Source organism: Panthera tigris, chromosome C1, assembly GCF_018350195.1.
Source record: "Panthera tigris isolate Pti1 chromosome C1, P.tigris_Pti1_mat1.1, whole genome shotgun sequence".
Classification (NCBI taxonomy): domain Eukaryota; kingdom Metazoa; phylum Chordata; class Mammalia; order Carnivora; family Felidae; genus Panthera; species Panthera tigris.
In genome coordinates, this window is record NC_056667.1 from 52,965,705 (window position 1) to 52,978,723 (window position 13,019).

The 13,019-nt window shown below is 34.8% G+C and overlaps 1 protein-coding gene across 2 annotated transcripts in view; it reads left to right on the top strand.

Annotated features, from left to right (window-relative positions):
- The window catches only part of RAVER2 (ribonucleoprotein, PTB binding 2), a 94,623-nt gene that overhangs the window by 39,046 nt on the left and 42,558 nt on the right, over nucleotides 1–13,019 (top strand). For both annotated transcript variants that reach the window (XM_042997474.1, XM_042997475.1), the window contains exon 5: nucleotides 7,425–7,551. In XM_042997474.1, the coding sequence (XP_042853408.1) occupies nucleotides 7,425–7,551 (127 nt within the window). The remainder of the gene's footprint in view (nucleotides 1–7,424; nucleotides 7,552–13,019) is intronic.

A 13,019-nucleotide genomic window follows, 5' to 3' on the forward strand; every position in this document is an offset into this window, starting at 1 on the left:
GCCTCGCCACCCTTCCTACCCTCTTCCGTGGGCCTCTCGTCTGCGCTTGGCTCCGGAGACTCCGTTCCGCTAATCCTCTAGCGGTTTTCTGGGTTATTTAGGCAGGTGTAGGTGGAATCTAAGTGATCAGCAGGACGCGCGGTGAGCCCAGCGTCCTCCTACGTCGCCATCTTCCCTCCGACCTGTCACCTGCTCCCCTTTTCTTGCTACTTCATGGATCAATTCATATAAAATAGGGCTTGCCCATTCTTTGAAAATTAGAGAAATCTTGTCCATGAAATCATGTAGACCTAGTCCTGGAAACTCATACAGAGGAAAATCATTGGTTACCATTTAAGTTTCTCCTATAGATGTTTAGACATTTTACTCTTATTTTTGTCTCTATGCCATATTTGGCATTTGATTATATTCCACTGATTCATCATCCATTTTGGTTAATTTCAAATTTATTGGCACATAGTCATTTATAATATTTTTAAAATTTATTTTGTCTGTTCTCATTTTTTAAAATTTTATTTATGTATTTTGAGAGACAGAAGAGCACATGAGCTAGGGACGGACAAAGAGGGAAGGAGAGTGAAAGAGAAAGAGAGAGAGAGAGAGAACAGAAAGAAAAGAAAGAAAGAAAGAAAACCCCAAGCAGGCTCCACACTGTCACCACAGGGCCCAGTGCAGGGCTTGATCTCAGGAACAGTGAGATCATAACCTGGACAAAAATCAAGAGTGAGATACTTAACCGATTGAGCCACTTAGGCACTCCTACTGTTCTCATTTTCATTGTGTATTTTATTTATTTTTTTTCTCTTTGATCAGTGTTGCAAAAGATTTCCCCATTATATCTCTTCAGAGAAACAGTTTTCTTGTGTTTATTTCTACCTTTTGCATATTTCCGCCCTTCTTTTTAAATTTTAATTCCAGTATAGATAGCATAGTGTTATATTAGTGTCAGGTGTACAGTATAGTGATTCAGTCATTTTGTACATTACTCAGTGCTCATCATGATAAATGTACTCTTAATCCCCTTCACCTATTTCGCCCCTCCCTCCACCCACTTCCCCTCTGGGAACCATCTGTTCTCTACAGTTAAGCGTCTGTTTCTCAGTTTGTCTTTCTCTTTGTTTTGTGTCTTAAATTCTACATGTGAATGAAATTATAAGGTATTTGCCTTTCTCTGATTTATTTCACTTAGATCCATCCATGTTGTTGCAAATGGCAAGATTTCAGTCTTTTTTTTGGCTGAGAACTATTCCATTTTCTGTGTGTGTGTGTGTGTGTGTATCACCTCTGCTGTATCCATTCATCTATCAGTGGACACTTGGACTGCTTCCACATCTTGGCCGTTGTAAATCATGCTGCAGTAAACATAGGGGTGCCTATATCTTTTTAAATTAGTGTTTTTATATTCTTTGAGTAAATATCCAATTGAGAAATTTCTGGATCATATGGTAATACTATTTTTAATTTTTTTGAGGAGCCTCTGTACTGTTTTCCACAGTGTCTGGCCTTATCTTTATGATATCCTTGTTTTTTTCTTTTTCAGGTTTACTCTTTCTCCTCTGTCTTTATTGATATTAGTACTTAGCACCTTTATTTTCAATCTAGGTTGTTTTCTGATGAATATATTTAAAGCAAGTTTCTTTTTAACTAATGCTATACCTATGTGTCATAAATTTTATTTTGGCTTTAAGTTTTTATAATTTACAGTGTTTTTAATAATTTTATAACACAGAGTGTTATTTTAGTTTCAGGTATACAATATAGTGATTCCACAATTCTAAACAATGTCATAAATTTCAGGTTATAAATGTTTAAAATTATTTTATTTCCTTTTATACTCAAAGCTTTTGTTTTTGTTTTATGTCCACTTACAAATTTTCAAAAACTATTCTTCTGACATAGATTTGTAATTTATAGTACATGGTTACTTTCTGTGAATGAGCCATGTGTGCTCAGAAACAATCCAGACTCTGTGTTTGTGAGTTATAAAGTTATATATGCATATATGTATGTATAAATATTAGCTTGAGTTTATTATGACTCAAATCTTCAATATCTTATTTTTTTGTCTGTTCGATCTGTCATTGAGAGAAATGTATTAGAATTTATCTGTGTAATTGTTGGGTTTTTTTTTTCTCCTTATTCTGTTAGTTGTTTCTCCATAGGTACATAGATAGGTATAGGTATTATTAATTAGGTACACATTTGTTTGTAGTCATATTGATCATTTTACCAGTATATATGTTCTTCTGATGTTAGAATTGCTACTTCAGCTTTCTTTTAGTTTATATTTGCCGTCCCTTTATTACTAACCTTTCTTTACATTTTGTTTTAGGTATGTGTCTTATAGCTAACATGTTGCTCTAAAAACATGTGTTTAAAAATCAAATTAAAAAAGTGTGTCTTTAGTTGGTATGTTTAAACTGCTTGAATATGTAGTAATGATTATTCTTTTATATCACGTTCCCCCCCCTTTTTTAATGTTTTTAGTTTTTGGTTTTTTTTTTTGTTTTGTTTTTTTTTGTTTTTTGTTTTTTTTTTTTTTTGAGAGAGAGAGAGAGACAGAGCATGAGCAGGGGAGGGGCAGAGAGAGAGGGAGACAGAATCTGAAACAGGCTCCAGGCTCTGAGCTGTCAGCACAGAGCCTGATGTGGGGCTCGAAACCCTGAACCTTGAGGTCATAACCTGAGCCGAAGTTGGATGCTTAACTGACTGAGCCTCCCAGGCACCCTATACTTTTTCCCTTTATTTTCATTTCCCATCTACTGTTGGATGAATAAGAATTTTCTTCCTCTTGTTTGAGAGTAATATTCTCTATCTTTATCCTCTTGATGACTGTCCCTAACTTATTTACATCCCTAGATTTATTAGTATCTCTTTCTTCCCGCTTAACTTTTTTTTTTGCATTTAAAAAAAATTTATTTTTTAATTTACATCCAAATTAGCATATGGTATTTCAGGAGTAGATTCCTTAATGCCCCTTACCCATTTAGTCCATCCCCTCTCCCACAACCCCTCCAGCAACCCTCTGTTTGTTCTTTATATTTAAGAGTCTCTTGTGTTTTGTCCCCCTCCTGGTTTTTCTATTATTTTTGCTTCCCTTCCCTTATGTTCATCTGTTTTGTATCTTAAATTCCTCATATGAGAGAAGTCATATGATACTTGTCTGTTTGTGACTAATTTCGCTTAGCATAATACCCTCCAGTTCCATCCACGTAGTTGCAAATGGCAAGATTTCATTCTTTTTGATTGCCGAGTAATACTCCATTTTATGTATATACCACATCTTCTTTATCCATTCATCCGTCAATGGACATTTGGGCTCTTTCCATACTTTGGCTATTGTTGATAGTGCTGCTGCAAACATTGGGGTGCATGTGCCCCTTTGAAACAGCACACCTGTATCCCTTGGATAGATACCTAGTGGTGTAATTGCTGGGTTGTAGGGTAGTTCTATTTTTAATTTTTTGAGGAATCTCCATACTGTTTTCCAGAGTGGCTGCACCGGTTTGCATTCCCACTAAAAGTGCAAAAGAGATCCTCTTTATCTGCATCCTTGCCAACATCTGTTGTTGCCTAAGTTGTTAATTAATGTTAGCCATTCTGACAGGTGTGAGGTGGTATCTCATTGTGGTTTGATTTGTATTTCCCTGATGATGAGTGATGTTGAGCATTTTTTCATGTGTCAGTTGGCCATCTGGATGTCTTCTTTGGAGAAGTGTCTATTCATGTCTTTTGCCCATTTCTTCACTGGATTGTTTTTGGGTGTTGAGTTTGATGAGTTCTTTATAGGTTTTGGATACTAACCCTCTATCTGATATGTCGTTTGCAAATATCTTCTCCCATTCTGTCTGTTGCCTTTTAGTTTTGCTGATTGTTTCCTTCACTGTGCAGAAACTTTTTATTTTGATGAGGCCCCAATAGTTCATTTTTGCTTTTGTTTCCCTTGCGTCTGGAGATGTGTTGAGTAAGAAGTTGCTGCGGCCAAGGTCAAAGAGGTTGCTGCCTGTTTTCTCCTGGAGGATTTTGATGGCTTCTTATCTTACATCTAGGTCTTTCATCCGTTTTAAGTTTATTTTTGTGTGCTGTAAGAAAGTGGTCCAGGTTCATTGTTCTGCATGTCGCTGTCCAGTTTTCCCAGCACCACTTGCTGAAGAGACTGTCTTTATTCCATTGGACATTCTTTCCTGCTTTGTCAAAGATTAGTTGGCCATACATTTGTGGGTCCATTTCTGGGTTCTCTATTCTGTTCCATTGATCTGAGTTTCTGTTCTTGTGCCATTACCATACTGTCTTGATTACAGCTTTGTAATACAGCTGGGATTGTGATGCCTCCAGTTTTGGTTTTCTTTTTCAAGATTGCTTTGGCTATTTGGGGTCTTTTGTGGTTCCATACAAATTTTAGGATTATTTATTCTAGCTCTGTGAAGAATGCTGGTGTTATTTTGATAGGTATTGCATTGAGTATGTAGATTGCTTTGGGCAGTATCGACATTTTAACAATATTTGTTCTTCCTATCCAGGAGCATGGAATATTTTTCCATTTTTTTTTTTTGTGCATCTTCTTCAATTTTTTTCATAAGCTTTCTATAGTTTTCAGTGTATAGATTTTTCACCTCTTTGGTTAGATTTATTCCTAGGTATTTTATGGTTTTTGGTGTAATTATCAATGGGATCGGTTCCTTGATTTCTCTTTTTGTTGTTTCATTATTGGTGTATACGAATGCAACTGATTTCTGTGCATTGATTTTATATTGTGTGACTTTGTCGTATTCATGGATCAGTTCTAGCAGTTTTTTGGTGGAATCTTTTGGGTTTTCTATATACAGTATGTCATCTGTGAAGAGTGAAAGTTTGACCTCCTCCTGGCCGATTTGGATGACTTTTATTTCTTTGTGTTGTCTGATTGCCAAGGCTAAGTCTTCCAATACTATGTTGAGTAACAGTGGAGAGCCACTTAACTCATTCTTATCTCCATCTTATTTCCTCCTTCCTATCCCACCTACCACCATGTTGGTATCTACATTTTTATTTTACAGTTGCCTTAAATATTTCCCCCCATGGTACTAGGTTTTGTATGCAAGATTGAAATTAACTCTGATCTTACATATGTTTATTTGCACATACCATGTAACATGTCTTGTATTTACTGCATCTCATGTGATTTTCAGAGATGGTATTAATGTGGTAAATAAAAACTTTTGAGAATTTGTATAGTTAGAAGTATTTTAATTTCTTTTCACATATTTAGGTAATAGCTTAGATGAATATAAAATTATAAAAATCTATATTCAAAGTTCTTCCTTTGGCCCTTTGAAAATACTAATTTGTTGCCTTCTTAAATCCATTGTTGATGCTTGGAGGGAGATGATAATCATTTCCTGTTCCCTTTGGAAATACATTCTTTCTCACTGGAGGCTTTTAGCATATTTGTCTTTGATATTCTTAAATTTCATACCCAAAAATGTGACTAGGTGTGTTTTCCTCCTTATACATCATATCTGGAACACTGTGAATCCCTTTCATTCTGTGCTTTTTAAGTTTTCTTTAATGATGAGCAATTCTCAGCTGTTATTTCTTCAAAGACCCTGTTCTTTTTTTCTTCTCCTTCAGGGACTCTTGTTTTGTACAGGTTGACACTTCTAACCTCTTCCATTGCCTTGCTTATTCTCTTTTGTTTTGTTTGCATTTCTTATTTCCATGTTTTGTTTTGTTTATTTGCATTTTCCATTTATCCTTTTCTGATATCTTCTGGGAACTTTCTTTGAACTGATATTTCCAGTCACTGTTTTGTTTTTCAGCAACACATATTCTGTTTAACCTATCTGTTCAAGCACAGGATAGAGGATAGCGTATTGCTCTGTATGAGTTTCTTCAGTTTCCTAGTGGACAGAGTGGTGATAATATATCAACTCTGTAGAGTTGTTTTGGAAAACTAAGTGATGCAATCCATGTAAAGTGCTTAGAACAATGCCAAGTATGTGGTAAATGAGGGCTGTTTTTCTCTTTTTTTAACATTTATATTTTTCATACCCACTATTTCAAATTAGTTATTCTTTGTAACTACTACTCCTTGATTCACATTACTGATAAAAATGTTTTTTTTAAAGGATATTTATTATGTCTGTTACTATGCAGCATTCTTATTTCCTGTCCATTAATTCTGGTTTGCCTCCTACAGGTGTCTCTTACAGTTAAGGGGCTCCATTCTCTCCACATGTCTAGTTGTTGTGTTCTGTGAATACGTATTTCCCTGGGAGGATATCAGCTTCCCTGTGTGTGAATGTTTAGAGGTTGAGGGAGTAGAGGCTGGACAGGGGAGAGCTAAAGCCTACTCATCTTAGCTGGGGTTTAGGGAAGGCCAGTGAGGAGCGAAGCAGAGTACCTCTGCCTTTACTATTTGTCCTTGGCTGCAACCCTTTTCCCACCTCAACCAGGCAATCCCGCACCTTTGAGAAACCCTTAATTCATTGGTCCTGTGGCTGTTACTAGATTGATGCTGCTGTTTTCCCTTCTTGTGCTGGCCGGGAAAGTCCTCATCTCTAGAGGGCAGTGTGGAGGCAGCAACATAGTTGCACAAGTAAAAAGCCCTTCCCCAAACTGGCTGTAGGTCCAGGCTCTCTCATGCTCCTTGTTGATGTCTGCCTCTGCACTAGGACCTGCTGCCTTCTATCTCTCCAGGGATTTCTCACAGGTTTTGTGTCCCATTCTCAGATTTGTCACCCTGTCCCTCTGTCTTCATAGTATCTGGGTTTAGAGTGGGATTCCAGGTGCATTGTCAGTTCTCCATTTTTTCATGGCTAGAAGTTTATAGTTTTTTATAACCGTATGTTAGTATTCTCATCTATCAGGTTGGTTTTTAAAACTGAACACAATTTCAGAATTTTAGGAAGCTCCTAATTACATGTGTGTCAGTCCAGTTCAGCTTTGTATCAGAAGATTAACTTAATAAAGACCTTTATTAAAAGAAAATTTATTTGTAAGGCAACCCACATTATTATGCTTTGGATAAACATTATAGTAAGGCTCTTCTGTAGTATAAGATACTCATACTGCGTCGACAGATTATCTCCCTGTTAATATATTCAGATACCCTTGGCATCTTTCTACTTGTATGAAGAGATTTAGCTACCTAAATTGTTTTTGTTTTTGTTTTATCTTACTAAATCGTTAGTCCTCTTAGAGCCGATTTGTAGTTCACTGAGACATTTTATGATGATTTCAGTATATGCTGTACAGTATTTATAGTATATATCTTAACGTTATAATTAGAAATTGTAGAATATATAAAAAAAGTATCATAGAAAGCAATTTGCCTGTATCATTAAAATATCAGATGAATGAGAATTTCTGAAAGAAAACCTTTAAAATTTCATCTTTTGTACTTATCCTTGTTATAATGTTTCCTATTTCTGTATTTATTAAAGATGCACAGTAATCAAAAAGGCTTACTTCCAGAGCCAAATCCTGTACAAATTATGAAAAGTTTGAACAACCCTGCCCTGTTACAAGTCCTTCTACAACCCCAGCTTTGTGGACGAGCTGTTAAACCAGGTAAGCACCATGGCACTGATTAAATATAGAAGGTTGGCATGAAGTCAGTTTGTGCTGTTTTATATGAAAAACACATTTAAATTAGTCCAAAAATATTTTTCTAGGACTTGTCATGAATTTTAATTAATGGTCTGAGGTGATAATATGTTTTGCTTGTTTTTGGTAGATACAATCTGCTTATATGTTTCCCGATTTCTTTTACCTTTTTAAAACCAGTTTAGCTCATAATTAAATGACAGGAATTTAAAGACCAGGTAATTAATACACTACATTGTTATGGACTGTATCAACAGACGATATGATACTTTTCTAAGTAATATTTTTAGCAGAATTACTTTGTTCAAAAATGCTAAAGTTATGTTTCCTTTTTGCTCTTTTTTGTTGAAAAATAGTTTTACTTTGTAGAAAATAACAAAAGCATTATGGAAATCTTTATAACATTGGTATATATTAAATATCTGTTTAGTATTCCTTCTCTGATAAGAGCCTACCTTTTGAAATGTACAACTATATGTACATAAAATGTATACTTTAGCATTATGAAGTGAATTTTTATATTCAACATTAAAGTTTAGAATAAAAATGTTTAAATACATTTTATGTTTGTTTCAACGCTGACTGGTTGAACTGGTTATGTTGTTTCAACACCAGCTAGTGGACTGCAATTCAGTTCTAGCACTAACTACCCAGGGTTAGCACAGACCCCAGAAGTTAAGGGCTTAGTCACCAACAGGTCTGCCTCTCCTTACGCACCAGGTGTCAATTCAGGGGGGCCCCAAGCCACCTGTACTTCTGACCCCCTGGCTACAAATTCAGGGATTCCAATGACCACCCCAGGTTTGATGATTTACTGAAACAGTTCATAGGGCTTAGGAAAGCACTATACTTATGATTACCATTTGATTATAAAGGCTACAACTCAGAAACAACCAAAAGAAAATACTCTTAGAGCTAGGTCTAGGAGGGCCCTGAATGCAGAGCTTTGGTGATCTTTTCCCATGGAGTCAGAGCACATCTCTGTGTTCGCCAGCTAGAGATGTCTACTGAATTAAATTTGGCATTCCGAGTTTTTATTGAAGTTTTGTTATGTAAGCAATGACGACCTGTTATTGAACTCAATCTCCAGTTTCACTCTTCTCTCTGGAGATCAGGAGGTCCTGCTGATACCACGTGGCCCAAAGCCCCAGCCCCCTAATCACATAGCTGGTGTTTCTGGCAAGAGCAGTCCCCCCATAAAGGCCCACCTTGAGTCACCTCATTAGCATAACAAAGATACTTGTAGCACTCAGAAAATTGTGAGGATCTAGTATTCCTTCTAGGAACCAGGGACAAAGACCAGTTAAATTTTGTATTATACAACAATAGTCATAGTAATAAATATGTCCCATAATCATCAATTATTTGTGTGTAAGAAGCAGCTTTAGAAGTTTTCTGGTTCAACCTGTTACATAATCAGATATCTCTTCTACAATTTTAATGGTATAGAGATAGTTTTTTACGTCTTGATTACTTAAAGCATGAGAAGCTCATTATTTCCCAAGGCAACCTATTCCCTAATTAGACAAATTTATTTACTAGGGTTTTTTTTAAATATTAGATGGTAATCCCTATAATTTTAGCCACTTATTCTAGTTCTTCCTCTGAAGAAACACAGAATAAATCTATTCCTTCTTCTATAAGAAAAGACTTCTAATAATATTTGAAAAGACAGCTACCATGAGACCTTAGTCATTTTTGGTTTTCCCTGTCTTCTATTCTCCAGGTCAGTGGTCTTCTTAAAATTTATTTATTTTTTGAATATGCAGCCATATCAGTAAAATAAATTTTGAGCAGAGCCCCAGTGTATACAGTATATGTATCAATTATATGTCAGTTATATAAATGCACCCTTGTCTACCTGTATATTAAGAAATGATAAAACTTAATATTTTTTATTTAAGGATGAAAGTTAATATGAACAAGAATTCTAGTATTTTTTTCTACACCTCGTTAACTTCTTTGAAGACTACCGTTTTGTATTTGGCTTTCCATAATATGTCCCAAGATACGTTCTCAGGCCTCCCCAACTGGTTGTCCTCTTGTAGATAACAGCCTAGGTTTTCTGATTTGTCCAGAAATAGGGTATACACAGACATGAACATATCCTGTAAATGGGTTTTGATCAGCATAGAATGTGGTGGGATTTCCCTCCTGTGATCATTCTGTTGCTGTTCATGCAGTCCAAGATTGTATTAGTGTTTGAGGGAAGTATTTCATGCTCTTGGGTCTTTTAGAAAGTATTGTCCACATCTTTGGACTCTGGGCTCTCTTTAGTAACTCCTGTCCAATATTAGTTTTTGTCTTTTCATCTGAGAATATATATTCTCTACTCTGCTTTTCTACTCAGATTGATGTATGGCCAAGAAATAAGTTATGCTTATTTTAGGGATAGTTTCACAATTTTAAATAGGATGTTTCAATATTACACTGATGGAGAAATTATTTCACCAAGCTTGCTTTCTTCCTTTGTGTGGAGTGGCAAGGGAGGAAGATTAAATCTCCTTAACGTAAACACATGCAAAGCTTCTAGAGGATGTAATGACAGTTTCTTGGTGGTTAGGAAAGACTGACTAAGTGTCTTGTTAATCAGTAAATGCCACCTGTATTTCCTTTATCTTTTTTAAAAAAATTTTTAATGTTTATTCATTTTTGAGAGACAGAGCATGAGTCGGGGAGGGGCAGAGAGTGAGGGAGACACAGAATCTGAGGCAGGCTCCAGGCTCTGAGCTGTCAGCACAGAGCCTGACGTGGAGCTCGAACTCACGGACTGCAGGATCATGACCTGAGCCAAAGTCGGACGCTCAACCGACTGAGCCACCAGGCGCCCCTGTCCTTTACTGTATCTAACTCTATCCCTTACTGTATTTTGAGCTCCTCACAGAGGGCTCTGAGCAACCTAAGAATTATAATTCATTATAATTATGTTTATATTAAGTAGTATAGATATTTATATTTATACCCTCGCTCTTCTTCCTTCTCATTTCATTTCTCAAATAACTCACACTTATTTACCTGTTTTTAGTTTGCCTCTCCCACTAGAATGTAAGTTCCATAACTACAAAGATTTATGTCTTGTTCATCTCCTGCACCTAAAGCAACTGTTAATTATAATGAAAGGAACTTAAATAGTTATTTACAGATCAATCTTCTTCCTCTGTATCTCTGTTCCACAGCTTATACATACCTTGTTACTCACATATGGTCTGTTCTACAAATTCTCAACTACTCTGCCTTTTCTGTCTAATCTGTACACTTCCATCAGCTTGATTTTCCTCTCAGACCCAGTTTGATTATGTTACTCTGACCATACTGATCTTTTCTCTTCAATCCAGACCTTTTAACCAACTTCAAAATACAATGTAAATATTCTAGACTTCTTTCTTTATATGTATGTGTGTGTGTCCCTTTTAAATTTTAACTAGTATGCAATTACTTATAGTCTAAATTGTATTTTTAACAGCTTTATTGAGTTATATTTGCATATTAATCTACACATATTTAGACTGTAAAAATTTATAAGTTGACATATGTGTAAAATCATTGTGTACATAATTTTTATATATAAGTATACACCCATATGTATATTGCCATAATCAAAATAATGAACATATTTATAACTCTCAGAAGTTTCATTTTGTCTTCTTATAATCTCCCTCTCCTCCATCCCTAGGAAACTACTGATTTGACTTCTGTCACTATAGTTTGTCTTCTCTAGAAATTTATATAAATGGAATCACCCTGAAATTTATATAAATGGAATAAAATAAAATTACTATTTTGAGACTCATTCATGTTTCATGTATCAGTAGTTGTTTTTTGTTTTTTTTTTTTAATGGAGCCATATTGCATTCCATGGTTTGCATATCTATTGAATTGTTGATGAACATTTAGGTTATCTCTAGTTTGGGATCGTTACAAATAAAATTTCTGCGAACATTTGTGTGTTAGTCTTTCTGCAGACTTATGCTTTTATTTCTCCCTGCTAAATATCTAGTTGTGGAATGGCCAGGGCATGTGGTAGGTGTAGGTTTGAGTTATAAGAAACTCTCCCATCTGTTTTCCATTGTGGTTAAACCACTTTGCATTCTCACTCATCAATATCTAGGGCTCCAGTTTGCTTCATATTCTCACCAACACTTGTTATGTTCCTCCTTTAATTTTAGCCTTTCTATTGGGTATCTCACAGTGATTTTGACTATTCCTTTCAATGATTTTGAACATCTTTTAAAATGCTAATTAGTCCTCTTTATATCTTTTTTGTTATATCATTTTAAATATTTTATGCCTTTTTCTTATTAAGTAGTTATCTTTTTCTTATTAAGTAGTAAGTGTTCTTTATTAGAGGTACAAGTCCACTGTTGTATGTATGGGTTTGCACATGTTTTCTTTCACTCTGCAAGTTTTCCTTTATTTTCTTAACAGTGTCCTTTGAAGAGCAAAATTTATTATTTTGGCAAAGTCCAATTTGTTTTTCGTTAAAATTTGTACATCTTTTGTCATATTTAAGAAATCTTAAAAAAAATCTTTGCCAAATTTTAGGTCATTAAGATGCTCTCATATATTTTCTTTGAGAAATTTTATAATTTTGTCTTTTATATTTAGATTTCTGGCTTATGTTAATTTTTGTTTATGGTGTGAAGCTAAGTAAAGGTGCAGGTTAATTTTTTACCATTGTTCCACCATCGTTTGTTAAAAAAGATTATCCTTTTCCATTGAATTGCTTGACGCCTTTTTTCAAAGATCAGTTCACTCTGTATGTGTGTATGGCTCTATCTCTGGATTCTCCATTCCATTCCATTGATCTAAACATTTGTCTTTATCCCAGTACTGCATTGTCTTGATAAATGTAGCTTTATAACAAGCCCTGAAATCAATCAGTGAGTGTAAATCCTTCGTTTTGTTTTGCCTATTCTCTGTCCTTTGTATTAATATATAAATTTTGGAACTAGACTGTCAATTTCCATGAAAAAATGTCAGTAATTTAATTGGGATTGTGTTAAATCTATACTAATTTGGATAGAATTGACAACAGTGTTGAGGTTGAGCCATACATATGGTATATTTCTCAATTAAGGTCTTATTAATTTTTCTCAGAAATAATTTGTAAATTTCAAGGTACAAATATTACACATATTTTGTCAGTTATTCATAGTATTTTACATTTCTTGATACTATTTTAAATAGTATTGCCTTTAAATTTAAATTTCGAATTTCTTATTTCTAGCATATGAAAGTACACTTGATTTTGTATATATTGTATCTTGCAACCTAGCTTATTATTTCTTGTAGGTTTTGTTCTTAGGATTTTCTATATACACAATCATGTAATCCACTAATAAACACATTTTCACTTCTTCCTTTCCAATATGTGTGACTTTTACTTCTTTTTCTTGCTTTATTGCAATATACAGAAATTCAGCATAATTTGT